The sequence below is a fragment of the Dysidea avara genome, chromosome 3, assembly GCF_963678975.1.
Source record: "Dysidea avara chromosome 3, odDysAvar1.4, whole genome shotgun sequence".
NCBI lineage: Eukaryota > Metazoa > Porifera > Demospongiae > Dictyoceratida > Dysideidae > Dysidea > Dysidea avara.
Genome location: NC_089274.1, coordinates 29,051,984 through 29,072,657, shown reverse-complemented (window position 1 = coordinate 29,072,657; position 20,674 = coordinate 29,051,984). Strand labels below are relative to the sequence as shown.

Below are 20,674 nucleotides of genomic sequence, written 5' to 3'. Positions count from 1 at the left end.
TTTTATTGCTTGGATCCCAACCTTATTTTTAAAATTTAATATACTAGTTATATTAAAATTGGTCTGACTGGTCTCAGTGCTAAGTCATTATAAATCAACCAAGATCGTGTTGATGAACATGGCATTGAACTTATCATGAAGTTACAGGTACCTACCAAGCGTAAGCGCTTCAATAAGTTTGTGACATTGAAACATTTATAGGAAAAATTAATGCCTCAATTTGGTTTCATTGCGAAGAAGACTAGTCTGATTGAAGATAAAGGAAAGACAAGGCACAGAGGGCACACACTCGTTGAAACTCCAAATAACACATCCCACTGGTGAGTTTGTTATTGTGGTGTAAAATGGTGGCAGTGTACTGCTTCGTTTGGCCTCCAACCTTGCGACTGTGGTCAGGCAGGCAGGCAGACAAAAATTAGAGTTACGGTGATTTAAAAAAATCCTATATCCAGTCGCCTGTAAGTGTTTTCTTGATTTAGATGCTGTATTTGATGTTAGATGGACTAATATTATTCTATTTTCATCGTGTAAGATGTTTCTAGGATGATTTTTAAAGGTAGCATTTTAGGTGGCGCACATCATTTTTGGGGGATCACCTACTTAAACAGTAATACTGTACTGTTTGATTGAGAAATCATTTGTGTAAAACTCTTAATGTTTAGTCATAGGGATAGTGCTGGATTTATGAAACATAAAAATCATGAAGTGTCTAGTTAATGTTATCCACACAAAAACAGCCAAGCTGTGAAAAACTGATGTGACCTTAAAAAGCCTGGGTGAAAAAAGTTGTGAAATCAAAGGTGGCGGCCAAGTAATGGCTGTAATGCTAATAAATTTTAACAATGCACACAGCCATTATTAAATTTTTAGCATTAACATCATTGCAGCCATTTTGTGGCTTCCACCTTTGATTTCACAACTTTTTCATCCACACTTTTTAAGTCCACACCATGTTTTCCCAGCTTGGTTGTTTTTGTGTGGATTTAATTTCTTTTTGTACTTTACAAGGTCCCAAAACCAGCCTATGGCTCACTTTGAGGCTTATTTTTACTCACATTTCTTCTTTTTTATGCAAACACAATGATGATTATTAAAGACAGTATAAGTGTATTGCATTGCATGATTTACTTCAATATTTGATAATATTATTGTAATACTCTATTAGAGTGCACATTTTTTTTGAGGACTTCTAATGGAACATACATAGAATGTTCTAGTGCTTCTGTTAGTATATCTATGAAATTATTAACATTTGATTATAAGTAGATTTAAACTAGAAATCTCATTTATAAAGCAAAAATTAAGTGAGGTAATCAGCCGAGGTAGCAGTTGTTCAATGGTTAAGGATGCAGGTGTTAGGTATGGAGGTCCCTGGTTCGAACACTGGTAAGGTTTTTTTGACATTTTTTGTACACCTTTTTTACCCCATGGTGACTGCTCTGCTACGGTATCTTGATCCCACGATTTTACACTTGTTTGTTTTTTTGCTGTATAACTTTGTCGCTGTAACTCTATTGCTATTCAAACTATCAAAAGGCACTGCTACGATGATCAGCCTATCTATACACTATTTTTCAAGTTAAGTTATTCCTATACTTGATTTACCCTGTAGCCGTGACAGAAGTTTGATATTGTTTTATGTCAATAAACACTCATAACACCTTGGATATTCCTTAGATTCACAGCAAACTTGGTACGTGAACCCACCATTACATGCGCTCTTTATTTGTGCCAAAGATTGAGGCAATCGAGCTACACATTTGTATTTTATAGCAATATTTGCAAAGTGTGCGGAAATAATTTGAAGCCCCCCGTATGGCATAAGAAGAAAAAAACAAGGAAATTAAAATGAAACTTTGAATGCCCATATCTTGCAAATGGCTGTTGCGAATTTAATCAAATTTGCTGTGTGGCCTACCCTACCTGGCAGACAGCTATAATGCAAAAATGGTGTGCTTTGGAGAAGGGGCCATGGAGCTATGCATGTGTGAAAAAGCTGCTTTTTTTTCTTCCTGTCAATATACCCACAGTGTGGTGTGCTGGCTTTCTTGGCCGCACGGTAGTCTTGATATAGCAACTAAACTCTGGAAAGTTTACAGTAGAAACGTCATGCATAAGTATAATATTCACACAGTCCTCTTCCACTGACCTGCGTCACACTTAGCAACTTGCATGTGTATTGTATCCTACTATAAACACATTGTTCTATCACTGGCCTAATAAACACATTGTTCTATATCAGTCCAGCCATAATCACCAAATATCTGGAAGTCAACTGTAAACTATAAAGAAACTTTTGGCCAACCTATTGGAATGTCACTTAAGCATGACAAAAGGTAGTAATATGAGAAATGGAGTACTGAAGCAAAATTCTGCCACGTATATATTGAATGGTTATTTAAATGTGTCCAACTACTAAAAATTATTCCAGTTACATACTGAAGTTGGTTGAGATGTAACTTCAAACTGCTTGTCAGGTTTCAAGTGATAACTTGGAGAGTCAGAATAATGCACATACACTGGCTTTAAGGTCATTAGTGTGTACTTTCAATTTGAGGACAGTTAGGAAAGATACAATACTAAAGTGCTGTCAGTGTGCTCCCAGATCCCCACTCCAGTCATCGCCTATGATTGAACCCCAAGCTACAGGCATGTTCTTCTGGAACCTTAGAAAACACCCTGATAATAAATTCACCTAAACAAAAAAAAGATTTGTCAATAAAGTTAACTTATCTTGAAACAAGTGGACACCTTTACATAGTATACAACAGTAATAGATGCATTTTGTGTGCAACATTCAAGTATAGAGTTTCTTGTGTGCAAAAACTCCAAAATCTTGGTTAAAAATATATTTATTTAGTACACAAAATTTTAATGCACTGCTGGCTGAATTTATACACATTACATATATGACTCAAAAATTATTTTTACCTTGCCTAACATTGTCAGTTGACAACACTGCACAACAGACACGACTCCCCATAGTGAAATGACATTTTCAAGTATGCATTCTTTGACGAGCTACATATGTGCAAATAAAACAAGTAAACCAGCTACACAACATGTTACACACTGTTAGTAGTAGTAGAATTGAGTAGTTATTTACTTTGTATGTGTACACAGTATTTATGTGTAATTGCATCCCTCACTAATATTTATATGCTAATTGTATGAAAGGTGTTGTTGCAATGATAATTATACATGAACTGTATGAAGAAACCACTCAAACTTCTATCCAATCATTATTCTACCTTTGGAAGCTTTTTGTGCATTGCCAGTGTTTTTGTGACATAGACATAGATAGTTTTATCAGGTTCACCACCAGCAGAAGCCAGAAATCTCAGCACAATATCAATGACATCCACAACTTCACTCAACTCCTGATATTTCAACTTGTTTATCTCAACCACCAGGTTTTTCTTCTTTTCAAATGATAAATCCTCCTGAAGATATTATAGCAAGCTTATTCATTGATAAGTATAGCATGCTATGTATGCGCTCACTACAGCATGCACATATAAAAATATTGGATATGCACCACAACTAGAAACATCAATCATGGCTTAAGAAGACATAGAGAACATGAGAACTCGTACAATATTTCCATCGATCCATATACGTACTAGCGTAAAATTTACTTGCTCAGTTATGAGCACAATGTGTTTCTGACATGCACCGACAAAGTGTCAGGATAATGTGAAAGTTAAGTGGACATCAAGCTATTTGCCCAGATGTTTTGACTTTCTGTTGTTGCCTTTTTCCTTGCATGACTTTCCGCCATCTCAGCTGTATACGGGGTAACTCAGACACAAATCACCCACTGACAGTGAGAAAGTACAGTATTTTAAAAGGGTACAGCATGGTCACATATATTAGCACTACTAACCAGCAACATGTAATTGAATTTACGAATGGCCATAATGGCCACTTGTTAATAAATATCAATATGTAATTAAGAGGTATGGTTCGTTTCCATTTTTGGATGTTTATTGACCTCACATTTTCATCCACAATTGGATGATTATTGCAAAGGAACAAAATCATCCAAAAGTGGATGATTATTGCTCATATCTCTATATAGTGAGAGATTTATGCAACAATCATCCAAATTTGGATGTTTCTTGCCATCCAATATTGGAATACATTTGTCGCTATCCAAATTTGGATGTTTCTTGCCCTCCAATATTGGAATACATTTGTCGCCATCCAAATTTGGATGTTTCTAGCCATCCAATATTGGAATACATTTCTGGTCATCCAAATTCGGATGTTTCTTGCCATCCAATATTGGAATACATTTCTGGTCATCCGAATTTGGATGTTTCTTGCCATCCAATATTGGAATACATTTGTTGCCATCCAAATTTGGATGTTTCTTGCCATCCAATATTGGAATACATTTGTTGCCATCCAAATTTGGATGTTTCTTGCCATCCAATATTGGAATACATTCCTTGCCATCCAAATTTGGATGTTTCTTGCCATCCAATAATGGAATACATTTTATTTCACAACAGTTAGCTCACCGGTAGCATGTGCCTTTTCTGGTTACAAAGAATATCCACCTTCTGCACTTTGCTTCTCTTCTCCTCTTCAATCACATGGTTGTCTTCTTCAAGCAAGGAAACCATATTCATGCACTAATTTTCTGTATCGACACCTTCCTTAGAGGAGCGTTTTAGTTTTTGTCACCACAAAACCATTTCTCAAGTGTTTATATTCTACTAGTAGAATAAGAAGCAATATCATTAAGTGTGGTAGGGTCATGGATAGTAATTTTGCTGTTTTCGTTGCTTTCTATTGTTTGTTAATGCAAGAAACAGCTTGATATGAAACACAAAATTGTCTTTTTTCATGTAGGTTTATTAAGTGCGGTAGGTTCATGGCAGTGATTGTCAAGGTTCATGATTCTTGCCAAAAATACGCATCAAAAACAGACTTGCAAACTCATTGCGTCATTCCATTATGTAGTTCTAAAAGATAGTAAGTCACTCTTCTGAATGTAAATACATGAAATTAGCAGGGAGAAAGACATCTTGATTGCCTGTCTAGGCCTAATCATGGACTTTTTCACCTTTCTGTACTTTTTCAAAACATCTTTAACCAGGCTGTGGAGCCAGGTGTCTTACAGACCTTCAGCACTTGTTAAGTGCTGTAAAGCATTAAAATAAATAGATTCAGCAGCATTGTATGACTAAAGTTAAGCACGATTCCGCCCATATTTTGTGTACATGTGTGTGTGGCTATAATGGGAACTAAAATGTATGCACTCAGTGGCATTGTGCTACTACCAGTATCTTCTTGTTTCATTATTGTGATCCCTACTCATGGTGAAAAATTTCTAATCCAAAAAGTTGGAGAAACTCATAGGATGCTTTTTGGGCCATTTTGAAGTAGAATGCACTCAGTGGCACTGTGTTGCTATCTTCTTGTTTCAGTGCTTTTATTATTGTGATCCCTACACATACTGAAAATTCCACAGAAACTGATCATCTGCAGCTGTATGCTACCAATCTCACTTAAAATAATTGAGGTTTCAATAACCTCTATTTGGGGGACTCCAATGTTTTTGAGTACTGTTTCTATGGGCCGTAAATGGAGGTCGACTTGTTAGTGTACTACAGGAAGAAGATATCGAGCTAAAACTAACAGGTACAGCTATAAGGCAATAACACAATTTTTTTTACTCGGGTTTAAATTTTTCGCCTGTTTTTCCGAGTAGAGGTAAATTAGCATTTCTTTAACAATACCTGGTGATTTCATTTCGAAATTATCTCTAGAAGTCGCATGATAGGTCCTTAGAAGTATTCTTCGTGGGAAGCTGTACTCGAAAACGTAAGAGTCCCCTAAATAGAGTTTGCAAGACGTCATTTCGGAAATAGTCTATATTGGATGGCAAGAACCATCTAATTTTGGAAAGCAAAACTTACATTCCAATAATGGATAGTAAGAAACATCCATTTTTGGAAAGCAAAACTTATATTTCAATATTGGATGGCAAAAACCATGCGATTTTGGAAGGCGGAAGTTACATTCCAATATTGGATTGCAAGAAACATCCAATTTTGGACGACAGAAATTACATTCCAATATTGGATGGCAAGAAACATCCAATTTTGGAAGGCAGAAATTACATTCCAATATAGGATGGCAAGAAACATCCAATTTTGGACGACAGAAATTACATTCCAATATAGGATGGCAAGAAACATCCGATTTTGGACGACAGAAATTGCATTCCAATATTGGATGGCAAGAAACATCCAATTTTGGAAGGCTGAAGTTACATTCCAATATTGGATGGCAAGAAACATCCAATTTTGGACGACAGAAATTACATTCCAATATTGGATGGCAAGAAACATCCGATTTTGGAAGGCAAAGTTTACATTCCAATATTGGATGGTTAGAAACATCCGATTTTGGAAGGCTAAGTTTACATTCCAATATTGGATGGTTAGAAACATCCGATTTTGGATGCTTCTTGCATACATCTCTCACTATATAGTGAATCAAGCAAATATCATCCACTTTTGGATGATATTTGCTTACATAAGCACTCACTATATAGAGAATCAAGCAATAATCATCCACTTTTGGATGATGTTTGCTTATGTAACTATAAGAGAGATGAGTAATAATCATCCAAAATGGATGATTTAGTGAAGCATCATCCATATTTGGATGAAAATGTGAGGTCAAAAAGCATCCGATTTTGGAATTTGACTATACCTGGTAATTAACATTGTCAAATTACCAACAGTGAGTTCAAATATACAACAAAAAAAGATCTTTGGCATTGTGATTGCTAGAATATAAGTACAAGGGTATAGGGTCTAACCTCACCTTCCTCATATGGCATGTTGTAAATAGACACTGAGTCAATTGACATTGCTACTTTGGTTGCTACAGGAGCCCTGGTAGATGAGTTTGAAACTTGGATGCATTAATTCCTGCTATTTGCAGGCATGATTCAATCTACCTAGCTATTGTGCTAAAAGTTACCAATGACAATACCACTTTATGGTGGTCTTGTTTTTCCACTGTTACCATTCCCACAAAAGCCATGATCTGCTGCACTGTGTTTGTTAATTTGGAATACAATAGTCTGGCTTTCTTCTGGACCCAGGACAGTTGCTTTTTGAGAAGGGCCACCTCTATCTAAATTGTAGATATCCCCAACCCATGCATGGAAGACTATCTCCTAGGTTGGTGTCATCTGTTATCTCCTCCCACTGATAGGCAGGCCTAAGGTTGGAACAAGTCCTTTACAAACTATAAAAATGCCACCTGGATTTTCAGAGTGGGTGGCAAGAGATCATCTAAATATATGAATACCCTTATTCCCCGAAATGTCATTACTGGCTTGATCAACTTGGTAAAAGTGCAGGGGGTACACAAGAGGGACAAATGGGAGAAAATTAAATTGGTACCGAGTTAACTGCCAGTAAAATTGGAGGATGTATTGGTACCAGAAAATGAACATCTTCTTTTCAGTTCAAATTTGACTAGACAGTCTGCTTCTTTGTCTCAAAATTGACTGTGTCTCCTGATATTGCTGCTCCACAGGCAGCTGTATTTGTGGGGGGGCTGACACTTGAATTGGTAATAACATTATATTAAAAGTAGCTGGTACCATTGCGCTGCCTATGGTTGAACTCTGGATCTCAGCATGATGTTGGTGATGGCGGAAATACACTAAAAATATGGTTACAATCTATTTTTATAGGGCACAGCGTAGAACTTTAATTGTTCTTTTGTTCTTGGATGTTTTGGGATAAGTGACTGAAGGAGGGGGCTTGCTTGGCTGCTTTCCTTGTATGGGTGGTATCTTGGATGGCTACTCTTGACTCCACCCCACAACTGTTTTGATAATTTTTGGGGCTGTAAGTGGAAAAAGACATTACATATGGGGGTGTGCAGCTTTTTGTTGTTCCACCTTGATAGTCACTTGCTTTGTAAAGTCACCAAATGACATCAGCATGGCATCAGCAGAGATCTTGCAGTCACATGCTATAAATTTTAACGTTAGGTTCAGCTTGAGGATTGGCTTAACTTTGTCTCTCCATGGACATCTTGTAGTGAGAATTTGTAATTCAGCTTGGGTAGCTGAGACCACCTTTTCAAACATCATATTTCCTGCCCTACTGCGTAGAACTAAAACTGTTCAAGACAAGATAAATAACCATCATCTTTTATGGCATACTCTACTTTTATCACCCCATCTCAACTATGTTCTGCCCGTTACACAAATTTACAATCAAAGAACAGAAGAAGAAACGCCTCTGTAATCAATCCAGTCACCACAGAAAATACAGATGATTCCCGTGGGGAAGCCATCGTGCTCTACAATGAATTGACACCTTGGGCTGTCAGCAAAAAAGAATGGGACACAAAGGAGGACAAAGGTAAGTCCATGAATCATGTATTGTGATATGCCTAAAGAAATTTGTTGGGCTGAAGTGACATTGAACAGTGAAAAATTCAGACCATAGCCTTAGCCATTATTGAGTTACGCTTGTCTGAAGGCATTAGTAAGTCAGTCAGTCAGTCAGTCAGTCAGTCAGTCAGTCAGTCAGTCAGTCAGTCAGTCAGTCAGTCAGTCAGTCAGTCAGTCAGTCAGTCAGTCAGTCAGTCAGTCAGTCAGTCAGTCAGTCAGTCAGTCAGTCAGTCAGTCAGTCAGTCAGTCAGTCAGTCAGTCAGTCAGTCAGTCAGTCAGTCAGTCAGTCAGTCAGTCAGTCAGTCAGCCAGCCAGTCAGTCAGTCAATCAGTCAGCCAGTCAGTAGAAAATACAGTACAATTGTACCGTATGATTAAAATCAAAGCCACATGGTTAAAATAGACTTAACCTAGTAGTAAATGATTGTGGCAAATAAAAGGAGTAAATTAACCTATCCTGTAAAACTTTATCTGTCAGTAAAGTCTTGTTTACTAATCATTGAAGTCATGATACATACTTTCATTAATTTCAACATTATTTCTGCCATGTTCAAGTATTTAAGATGACAGCTTTGCAAAAATTCCCCATGTTTCTGCAAGCTTAAATTTTACAGTAGGATGCATTAAATACAATGGTTAAAAAACTTGCAAAAAAAATCTGTTCAATACCTGTATCACAATGCAAGAAGGAGCTTATGACAGAAAAAACAAAAAAATTTTCAGAGCAAGAGGAGTTTGGAAACCTTTTTTTCATATCAAACATGAGCATTTGTTTATGCTATGTTTGGAAGTATTACTTTACTTATACTAAACAAGTTGAAGTGTAGTAGCACGTGTATTTACCTGATGAACTTTGGCTACAATAGACTCATAAAAAGTGTCATCATTACTAAGCACAACAATTGGCATCTCATCAATCAGAATCAGTGGTTTACCAAAGATGAATTTCCCAAACAAATCACTTTCTATGGCCGTTGCATCATACTCAACCTCAGTACCCTTTCCATATTGCAGATAGTACTGGCAGTAGGTCAGGATAAGGGGAAGAAGTTTATTTTCATAGGAAATGACATGGCAGGGTTGAAGTTGGCTTAGCAGTGTTGCTTGTTCCATCAACTTCTTGCATGTCCTAAGGTGGTGTGGATCAGTGAGAAAAACACAAACATTTACATCACTCACTGTAAACATATTGCTATAGCTTTATCTGTACACAATGTGCAGGCATGTAGTAATTACACACATTGGACAATGATTATCAACTGTTTAACAGGATCATGTGTCTGCCATCTTGAATGATTAGGTATATGCATACATATTATGTTGGGTAGCTGAACAAGCATGGGCTTGCTTGGATAGAGGAATATGAAAAACTATCAGTTTAACAGCAGATGTTTACACAGGACATCTTGCTACCTTAACTGTAGTATCATTTGCCACCCACCTTACAGTATTCTTTACAGTTCAAGTTACAAAGGTTTTGTAAACATAAAATAATGTGGCAACAGGATGGAGAGGACTGTATAGTTCTTTTCATAAAAATATTACACAATGTCAACTTACGGTTCTGGATCATAACTTGTTGCTGGTATGTTATTATAGCAGTGTCTTATGAACTCATTGTGCTGCACTACTAGGAAATCAACTAGTGATGTACTGCAAATTCCTTCTCCTGTAGTAGTTGGTAACAAATAAACCAGTTTGGTATCATCAGTAATTTCTGGTACATCATTAATGATTTTGGGATCCACCGGCAAGCGACCTTCAGTAAAGAGAATTGATTTTACATCGATTGCCTAATTTATGCATTTATATGAAACAACGCCCTCCCAAAAATATTTAAATTCCAATAAATAATCCTAATTAGCAAGGTACAGTTGTGCCTACAAATTAATGTGGTATATACAACACATTTTCCTATATTATACAAGTTTATATATAACATACTAGTGTGATAAGCTTGCATGAAAGCCAGTAGTTAGAGAGTTACATAAATAATTACAGTCAAACCTCAGTTAACAGCAACCTTGATATAATATATTTTTCATACTGTCTCACAATCAGTGATTGTATAAAAATTTGAGACAAGGTGATTGTCAATCAGCTTGTTGCAGGAGCCACATTGTGTAGGACCACACTGATAATACTAATGCATTGCAACATTTCTTTGATAAAGCAACCGGTGATTGATCATGCATGAGCAGGTACTTCACTGAATGGTATGTGAAATGCTTTTACCAATGTGACTAGATTTAAATTGCACATTAAAAGTTTCGAGATAAAACCAATCCAAATCGCACATTAGAAATTTCGAGATAAACAGTTTAAAAGATTTTCAGCCATTATAACTTGCTAAGGGAAGTAAGCACTTGTATGAAATTTACAGAAGAGATGCTCAATGTATTAACTTTCAGACTATAATCCAGTACTTGTAACTGCTTGTAGTGTTCACCACCAAATAAGATAGAAAAGCTGAACAGTTGGACGAGTGTAGTAGTATCAAGAGTGCTCACAGAGGGGTGGGAGGCAGGGATGGAGCGGTAAGCAGGAGGATAGACTTCAAAATGTAGGTAGACCATGATGATGTCCAAACATGAGATTACAGGGCTGTGCTGGCTTCTTAGTGGCATACTGTATATACAGCAAAAACCATACAGAAAATATTTGTCCATGATATGAGTCCATCCACCTGTGAATCACTGATTCTTGTGAAGCCAGGTCCTTCGTAAGGCCAGAAACTTCCATTTGAACTCGAGTAGTTTGAGTAATGCTGAGGCTCAAAACCAATAATAAACTGGTAGTGTAGCTATCCACTGGTGGTGTTAATTTGATTTTTCCTGATGTGTGATATGGATAAAAATCCAGTTACAAATAATGGAATTGTAAGACTACCTTACACAGCTCCTTCTGCTTTCCACAATAATTTGACAAACATGACTGTTCTGCTAGAGTATCTCAATATTGGCTTTCATGCAAGGATATGCATACTCAGGCCATGAGAAATTAATCCTATGTTTCATGGGATCAGTGTTTTTGGAAAATCCAGAAGTAAATAAAATTGATGTGATCTATCTGTAGATTTATAAATATTGTACGAGTAGTCATAGGTTTAGAAGCAGTGGGAGGGAAATAGAGTTTCCTTGCTTTAGTTTAGAAGGGCCTTTGCTTCTGAACTTGCAAATTCGAAGTACTCTAAAAGAACAGTTATATACGTACATTCTAAAACAGTCAGCTGCATATGGAATGAATTACACTTTATTTTTATATCAACTTGCCAGGTCAGTACAAGAGAGTAAAAGTCCATGAAATACAAGATTTTATTTTGGTAAGGCCTCAGTGCCCAATTTAGCTACCATAACTGCACCAATAGGCCAGTTTCATGCAAGGTTTATGTAAGGGAAAGTATTTTAATTCTGTGAATGCTATCCACTAGGGACTTGTGAGAAGGCTAAAGCCTGTGAATACAGGGAGTCATAAACATGAAACTAAAACATTGAGAATGCAGAAAAAAATCCCAGACCCAGTGGTGACTTGATCCCCAGCAACATGCACTCTAGGTGTGTGCCAAAGGAACCACAACAACCAAGATCTGAGATTTTCTCTGCACTCAACCTGTACATAAACACTTAAACATTGACTTCTCGCCAGCAAATGGTTTTGTCAAATGGTTTTAATTGATCTTTTAATTGTGGTTGTGCAACTACTGGATGCTGTGGTTAGCCATAAAAATGTACAGAAACCATTGGGAAACGGACAACCGCAGACACAAAATCTATTGTCACATACAATGTTATGGAAATATCTGAGTTTTTAAAGCAGCACTGTAAACTACATTGATTTCTACACCCTGTGGTGTTTGTCTGCTGTAAATACACTAAGCCACTAGTGAGGTATGAGCTAATAAAGGTTAGAATGCATGATGAAAATGTCTTCTGGAGACGAAACACACAAGCAGCTGCTTGTTATCATTGTTTACCTGATGTACAGTACAAGAGCAAGTCTTACAATCAACTGGATGATGTGTCTGGGCTCCCTGAACACGCTGTTAACTTGGTTGGCTATCATGCCAATTCAGTGCTTTCCCGTGAAGTGATTCGCAACAAAGGCCATTGCTAAGACTTGTTGAAGTTCCTGCGTGATTTTCTGACTCCGAACTTATGAATATCAGCTGTGGAAAGCCTTGTCTGGTACCATTTCTAACTTCAACACCCTATTAACTTGGGCATCTTTCATCCTATTCGTAGCAGACAACCATGAAACGAAAGAGAAATCAATGTAGTTTCTTTCCGTGTACAGAGAATTAGAACATACCATATACTTAGTAAGTTACCGAAGTTTTACTGCCAGTTATCATCGTTTTCCCGATGGCTTCAATACATCTTTATGGGCATCCACAGCATTCAGTGGTTACACAATATACAATTAACACTGATTGCATTCCTAAGGCCTTACATGAAACTGGCCTATTATGATCAGTGTTTTAACCAGCTAATCGTTGGCATATGCCAATATTTACCTTTCAATGAGGTATAATCCTACTAACTAAAGTGTACAGTATATCATATTATGATCAGTGTTTTAACCAGCTAATTGTTGGCATATGCCAATATTTACCTTCAATGAGGTATAATTCTACTAACTAAAGTGTACAGTATATCACAGGATAGGATTTATATATGATCAACCACAGTACTATTGGTTTGTTGAAAACCTTAATAATGCGACCACGTGGCCACATTATTTAGCTTTTCAATTCTCATTTATTGGACCACCTATTTTGGGTCAGCAGTAATATGGATGTCAGAGAGTAAAATGATAAGTGGTATTATTGATTATATTTAGAAATTCGTATTGTCTTGTAAAATCATTTTCAGAAGATATCTAACCCAGATTTTACTCAGTTATATCTACAGTGGTTTGTGGTCATAATTATAATCTCATTATAAAGTTTAGCCACATTCAACATGCATTTAATTACTACATAAATGTTAACTTACCATGAGTTGATAGATGACCCTTTACTAGTAGCCACGCTCCATTCAACATTTCTACCATTTCAGTGAACATTTCTTTATCTAGTATATAACACAGCACAATCAATATTGAGTTTGCAATATAGCATACCATTGTGTAATTTTATGCATGTATATTATTATATGATTGTTAGGATATTGCCTTGAACATATCAGCACACAATTGCAAGCAGTGTGAAAAAAAATGCTTCTAGTTGGCAGCTAATGTTATCCACATGCATATTACACTAACATAATGAGTGCAGTGGAGAAATAAGGTGGGCAGAATGCCAACTGCTCCTCCACCTTAAGGAAGACAGGGTCAGCATCCCCTTACTTTTTCGATGCACAGATGCTAAGTACAGCAACTGTGATAATACCCAATTACTCATTATACAACTCATTTTACCTCGATTCAAAGTAGCAACAACAGAAAGATCGAGTTAGCAGCTATAGGGAAAATAAATTACAGGCTCTTACTAAAATGGTTGTAATTTATGAGCAAAATGACAAAGGGAATTGAAATTTGTACCATCGTATTTGACATGAATAGGGCAATCAATTACTGGGTATGTTATTCCTTGCATCACCTGTCTTTATTACCTACAAAGGAAAGATCAGTGAAGAAAATTGATTGTTTCGATGAGACATAAACAAATGCCTATAGCTTCTGTAGTTTTGAGTCTACTGCAACGAAACAAAGATTTTTGAGCTTCTCTGAGTAGGCGAATAAGATGATACCCAGGTTTTTATTGTTAGGCCCTTTCTTCACTAAGAACAAAGCATTCAACAAATTTATGAAATTTTTATGTATCCATTGTATTCAATGCCATATACTGTAAATTTAGGCTTGTTGGGTTTTCGCAGATCTGGTCACAAACTTTCACACAATTTTTTTATTTTCCAGAGCATCTACTAGTAGCCAATACCCATTTTATATAGCCTTTAACTCGAGGTTGATTGTACCAGGTGAGCTCCAATAGGAGTGGTTGGAGGAGAGGGCAAGAACACTTAGGAATGAGTTAGGCCAAAGTATGAGTTATTCAGGTCTCAAAATTGTTAAAAAAGGGATTTACAACACAGGTCTTTATTCAACATCATGGAGCTGTACAGCCACAGCTATCCAAAGGTTGGCCAGAGCTCTATTAAGGCCTCAGATCTCACCACTGGACTTAGGGAGAACAGCCAGCTAAAGCAGACCACTCAGACCTGGCTGGAATTTGATGGTGTATTCATGTAGCTTTCTGTTCATGGTGAATAATCAAGCCTGCTGTCATGGGTGATACGGCATGCCTCTACAGGAAAATTTAGACTACATATGTACTTTGAATACTCCTACATGATGGTAACTACCTTACATGTAGAAGCATCACTAAATGAAGGCCTTTAACATAGACCATGTACTTGTTACATATATGTAGGGAAAAATCCCCCCCCCCCCCCCCCTCCCCAGAACCCCTCTAATATTGAAATGCTAGAGTACTTTGCATACTAAGGTATGGTTAATCATTCTTAAATACTACTTTAATGATAGTCACCCCATATGACTTTCTTCCTCCACTTTGGAGTACTGTTCTCTACCCCTGGTGCACAGCTATCTACATAATTATTATTACCATCTGTTAATGTTTCTTTGTATTTCCCAATAGTTCCATCTAATGATCTCTCCTGTCCTACTTGTTGGTGGAAGTGATCAAACATGTACTTCTGAAGTTTCAATATTCCAGGTAAATATTGCATTGCTCTTAAAATTGGTTCCTGTAAGAGTAAATGTATTCAAAACATATTTAGCTTCTTAATGTCTGTATACTTGCTGCAAGAATCTATAAAGTATCTTGTTCTCCTTGTTATTCAGTGAATTAAACAAGTGCTCCAGTGACACTCTGGTCCGGTATCTCCAAAATGCTGAGTGTACAGCACTCTGCTCATTGTTGTCCTCTGCTCTTTCATAGATTCGTGAGTAAAGGGTATCAGTATCTGTTAAATATAAATGTGTTATAATGTATATGTACAAGGATGAATGGATCCCCACATTCTTGTCATCCATGTATGTAAATTACTACAGTTAAAAATGAAGCCATGAAAAAGAGTGCAACCTTCGAAAAGTCAAGATGTTAATTCCATTCAACTGAATTGTCATTATTAAAATTTTGCCATTAACCTATACCATCACAGTCACCTCTTGGCCACCACCTTTGATTTCACATCTTTTTTCATTCTGGATTTTTGGAGCCACACCCTTTTTTCACAGCTTGGCTGTTGTTGTATAGATATCACTATAGTACGTTCACATTGAGCTGAATCCTCAAAAACATTTAATAACTCATGGATGCAATTACACACGATCTTGAAATTTGGCTCATTTGTAGTACTGCTTGATCCGCTAAAAATATTTTAATGTTCAAATCTTTGACATAATATTTATGGCCAATCAAAATTTTCACAATACATTTCCTATGGGGAAGCCATATAAGTACAGTATCCATTACAGCCCTTTCCCGAACTTGTAATGGAGCCAAACCGTACGTGTCTGTTGTTGACACCTTTGCTGTTACCAATAATCATCTGGTTAGCTGAAATGTTAACTTGGTTGAGAAAAAATCCACTTTTAATTTTTAGCTATTTTTCAGGATTCAGCTCAATGTGAACATACTATACTTTTTGTATTTGTATACTTTAAAGCCAGCCTATGGCCAGCTTTTGGAGTTTCTTTTACTCGTCTTTTTCTTTACTGCAGAAGACATCAAGAGCTGAATTCTCTATAATAATGCTTTCTTTACAAAAAAAAATATTACTGTATGAAAATTATCATATATCCTCTCTCCTACAGGTGGACTAGCTGGTAGCAGCAATCTCCACAAGGTAGCTTATTTGTAGCTGAACTCGCTACACAGTGACTTCCAATGTAGCTGGACTCTCTTCAGAAAGACTTGTTGTAGCTGAACTATCTACAAGGTGACTTGTTTGTAGCTGAACGTTCCACAGGGTATTTGTAGCTGAACTCTCTACAGAGGGAATTGTGTGCAGCTGAACACTCTACTGGGTTGTTTTTTGTAGCTGAATTCTACAGGTGACTTGTTTGTAGCTAAACTCTCTTCAGGGTGACTTGTTTGTAGTTGAAGTTTCTACAGGGTGACTTGTTTAAAACTGAACTCTCTACAGGGTGATTTGATTGTAGCTGGACTCTCTACTGGGTGATTTGCTCGTAGATGGTCTCTACATGGTGATTTGATTGTAGCTGAATGTTCTAATAGAGTGACTTGTTATTTGTTATGTATGTGAATGTTCTATTAGAGTGACTGCCCTTTTAGAGTATCTCAATTGCACACTTGTTACACCATAGATAATAGAGTACTTAAAAGGGATAGGATACGCAATAACGTGACGTCACAAAATACGTACATTTCTATTGGAATTCTGTGTGTTACTTCACGAACATACTCGTTACGCTTGCTACGCTTGTATCAAAGAGAAACAAATTGTTGTAACGACAGGATTTTGCAACCAACAACTATGAAAACTTCGCTACAATGAACTCAAGTAAGTAATCGAGGGGACTAGGATGGTACCAACCCTCAAGGAAGTTGTGCGCAAAATTAAAGGAGATTGAAAGTGAACAAAACGGCCCAAAAATTATTTTAAACCACTTTACTTTCTTCGTAAATGCATTCTATCCTTTTAACTGTGATAAACCTATTCCTTACCATTTAACAGAGGGAACCAGAGGAAATATCAGAGCAAAACAGGAACTGTTGCTTGAAGAAACGACTAAGTATCTTCCATTTTTAACCAAAAGTTTAAACCACCTTGCAGTACAATGCAACGGTAAAAGACTGTGTTGGTGACACGCCTAGCTTACCTCAAGATTCGAAAGTGGAACAGGCTATAAAAGAAGCAGTATGGACGAGGCATGAAGGCACTATGAGCAAAAGTATGACAGCGTGTAACAATCACGGTTAATGCGATACGCTTTGTTACAAATCTACGGTCTGAATTCTCTCGCCAAAATCTCTCACAAAGGCCTAAGTACTTGTTGTAGTCTGTTAGATTACTATTTACGCTGCTTAGAACACTAATTCCTATGCTTGAACCTATGCTTGAACACAAAACTGTCTTGTCCTTTCAAGTCACGCGTAACGGAAATCAAACCGGAAATCGCTTGCGTTTCCTATCCCTTTTACTCTATTATCTATGGTTACACCTAGTTGACTTTCATAGTGTCACTTAGTGGTTTTTAATCTGATTCCTTGTAAACTAGAAAGATCGCTCTAAATATTTAATCTATATCTCTACCTATTTTCAGCTGATTCTAATATCTAGTTTGCCTGGTAGGCATGGCAAGTATGTAGCTAATACTTTTTATTGAACAAAACTCGATCGTGTGTTTTCATACATGGTTGGTGTTTTTTGTTATAACTCCATGACTGTTAGTGCAATTTCTTTCAAACTACAAAACGTTTGCACCGTGAAATGTAGATACTCAATGTACAGATCGATTGTCAAGTTATTTCATGAAGCGGAAGCGGTTAGGGAAGTCGCCTACACCTGCAGATATACTAGTGAATATTTAATCCCTAATTCAGTTTATAGGTAGAATTAGGGATTAAATGTTCACTAGTATATCTGCAGCTGTAGGCGACTTCCCTTGTTTCCCTACTTTTTTTTGCTATGATCCCTAATTGAATTTAAAATTCCTAATTTTTCCTTAAACTTGTTTGCTTACTTTTTCTGTAACATTCTTATGAGTGGTGAACCCACGCATACCACATCAAAAGAAAGGATGGCACCAGAATTAACGTTTTCATCCGAACGCGTGCCCCAGCTATGAAATACTGCTTCAAAAGTGCAGTGGCCATTGCGCTTTGTTTTCAGCTATGGTCAGCCTGTTACACAGGCTACAAACGAACAGTAGAAGAAATGCCTCTGCAATCGATTCAGTCGCCACAAAAATATACGATGATTTGTGCGCCCCCAACTATCAATTACTGCCTTGAAAGTATAGCGGCCATTACGCTTTGCTTTCAGCTATGTTCAGCCCGTTACACAGCGTTACAAATGAAGAACAGTGTTAGAATCGCCTCTGCAATCAATCCAGTCACCACAGAAAATATGGATGATTCCCGTTTACAATGTACTGTAGGGGAGCCATGCATCGTGCTACTGCGAATCAACACCTTGGACTGTCAGCAAAAAGAAATGGGACACAAAGGAGGACAAAGGTAAGTCCATGATGTGTGCATTGTACATACTGTGGTATGCCAAAAGGCACGTCTCGGGATGAAGCAACATCGAACAGTGAAAAAAATCAAGCCCATAGCCTTAGCCATTATCGAGTTACGCTTGCCATCAGGCATCAGGCAGGCAGGCAGGCAGGCAGGCAGGCAGGCAGGCAGGCAGGCAGGCAGGCAGGCAGGCAGGCAGGCAGGCAGGCAGGCAGGCAGGCAGGCAGGCAGGCAGGCAGGCAGGCAGGCAGGCAGGCAGGCAGGCAGGCAGGCAGGCAGGCAGGCAGGCAGGCAGGCAGGCAGGCAGGCAGGCAGGCAGGCAGGCAGGCAGGCAGGCAGGCAGGCAGGCAGGCAGGCAGGCAGGCAGGCAGGCAGGCAGGCAGGCAGGCAGGCAGGCAGGCAGACAGGCAGTTAGTCAGTAGAAAATTCCTCTGAATAAATTTAAAAACAATTTGTAACAATTTATTGGAAGCCTTTAGGATCGTACTGAAGGCACTTTTGGGCTTGGTTATACCTAACCAATACTGTCAAGGTGCCAACTCTAACTCCAGCCACTTTAATTTGAACTTCAGCAGGCAATGTAGTAGTTACTGCAGTTCTATTCTGATGACTGCAATATTGATTGTACGTATCTGCAGCTACATTATGAAGCCTGTATGGCAGCAGAATTGAGGAAAATGATTAACAACCTCAGCTTTTTGAGTAGTGGACAGTTTATACAGTTACTCAATTGTTACTCTTGAGCATGCCCTGAGGTGTGGCCAACGATGTAGATCATGAAGGCATCAATATCAGAAAAATAGCCCAGTGATTTGCATTGGAGAATGATTTTGTGAATAATTTTAAGGCTTGAGTCATATGATGATTATATAGTAGTAACCAACGTTTGTGTGCTTATTCAATTATTTGTTTTTAATTTCTACAGTAATGTTGTTGACAGCTTTGTAGTGGGTACAACTGTGGTCATTCTATAGGCTGTGTCATATTCATGTAAAATGTACCTTATTGCCATAGCAATTATACAACAGAAAACGAGGCATACTTATACAAACAATATAGCACACTTTTTCCTTCGAACTGGTACATATTAAAAGAAAAAAATACATTAAATAAAAAACAATAATGTGCTGTACCTATGAGATAATCCATACCTTTTATTATTAATCCATACAAATCTTTTAACTCTTTGTCAATAGTTTCAATAAAAGATTTATCAACCTGATCATCATTCAGAAGGATCTTGCTAATTTTGTTTTCCCACGCTGTTCTATGTTCATTACTGGACCAGTCATCGTCACCTAAATCTGTATATGTGAAGTAGAAGTAAAGTAGTCAAACAAACAGTACACTAGTACCTGGAAACTCTTTGGCAGGCATTTGTGACATCTTTCTTAGCAATAAGTGAATGATCAAAACAGCATCATCAAAGTTGCGGTTTAGAGAAGATGCCAGTAAAGTCAAATCTTTTTCTAGATGTCTCCAGAAAAAGCGAGGCAGTTTATCATGAACAACATCAGGAGTAACAAATTCAGAGAAACAAGAAAGATCCGTCTGTAGACAAAATAAAACAAACATTTGTAATAATAAACATAACATCATTGGTACCTTAAAACAGCTGCTCCAAGTAAGAACAGAGTGTAATAACACTCTTATCACTGAACAGCGTGCAGCAGTTAAGTCTCTAATAACTTCAGGTTCATTACCACGAGCTTCAACTGTCCCAAGATTGTGGCCAGTAACAATTACACTGCAAAGAGATCATACAGTTTAGTACAGTATACAATATTGTAATACTGTATAGTAGGGATTACAGAGGTTTGGGCTTTTCTTCACAGCTTCACGCTAGCTTGGCAGCATTGGTTAGGCACAATCAAGCCCAATAATTCACATCACGGCAACCCAACAAGTTTTTCTGATACAAGGTTTCAGCTGCAGTTAGTTAGCAGAAAATTCAATTACCTTTTACATAGCTAACTGAATTTTCTACTAACTGACTGCAGCTGA

The 20,674-nt window shown here is 37.5% G+C and overlaps 1 protein-coding gene across 1 annotated transcript in view; it reads right to left on the bottom strand.

The window, feature by feature from the left end:
• The window catches only part of LOC136250630 (E3 ubiquitin-protein ligase rnf213-alpha-like), a 407,493-nt gene that overhangs the window by 3,651 nt on the left and 383,168 nt on the right, over positions 1 to 20,674 (bottom strand). Inside the window, exons 77-86 of the mRNA XM_066042854.1 lie at positions 20,276 to 20,417; positions 20,026 to 20,221; positions 19,822 to 19,974; positions 15,259 to 15,425; positions 15,065 to 15,206; positions 13,434 to 13,511; positions 10,000 to 10,198; positions 9,283 to 9,568; positions 3,252 to 3,443; positions 2,932 to 3,021 (exon numbers count right to left, since the gene is read on the bottom strand). Of these exons, the coding sequence (XP_065898926.1) occupies positions 2,932 to 3,021; positions 3,252 to 3,443; positions 9,283 to 9,568; positions 10,000 to 10,198; positions 13,434 to 13,511; positions 15,065 to 15,206; positions 15,259 to 15,425; positions 19,822 to 19,974; positions 20,026 to 20,221; positions 20,276 to 20,417 (1,645 nt within the window). The remainder of the gene's footprint in view (positions 1 to 2,931; positions 3,022 to 3,251; positions 3,444 to 9,282; positions 9,569 to 9,999; positions 10,199 to 13,433; positions 13,512 to 15,064; positions 15,207 to 15,258; positions 15,426 to 19,821; positions 19,975 to 20,025; positions 20,222 to 20,275; positions 20,418 to 20,674) is intronic.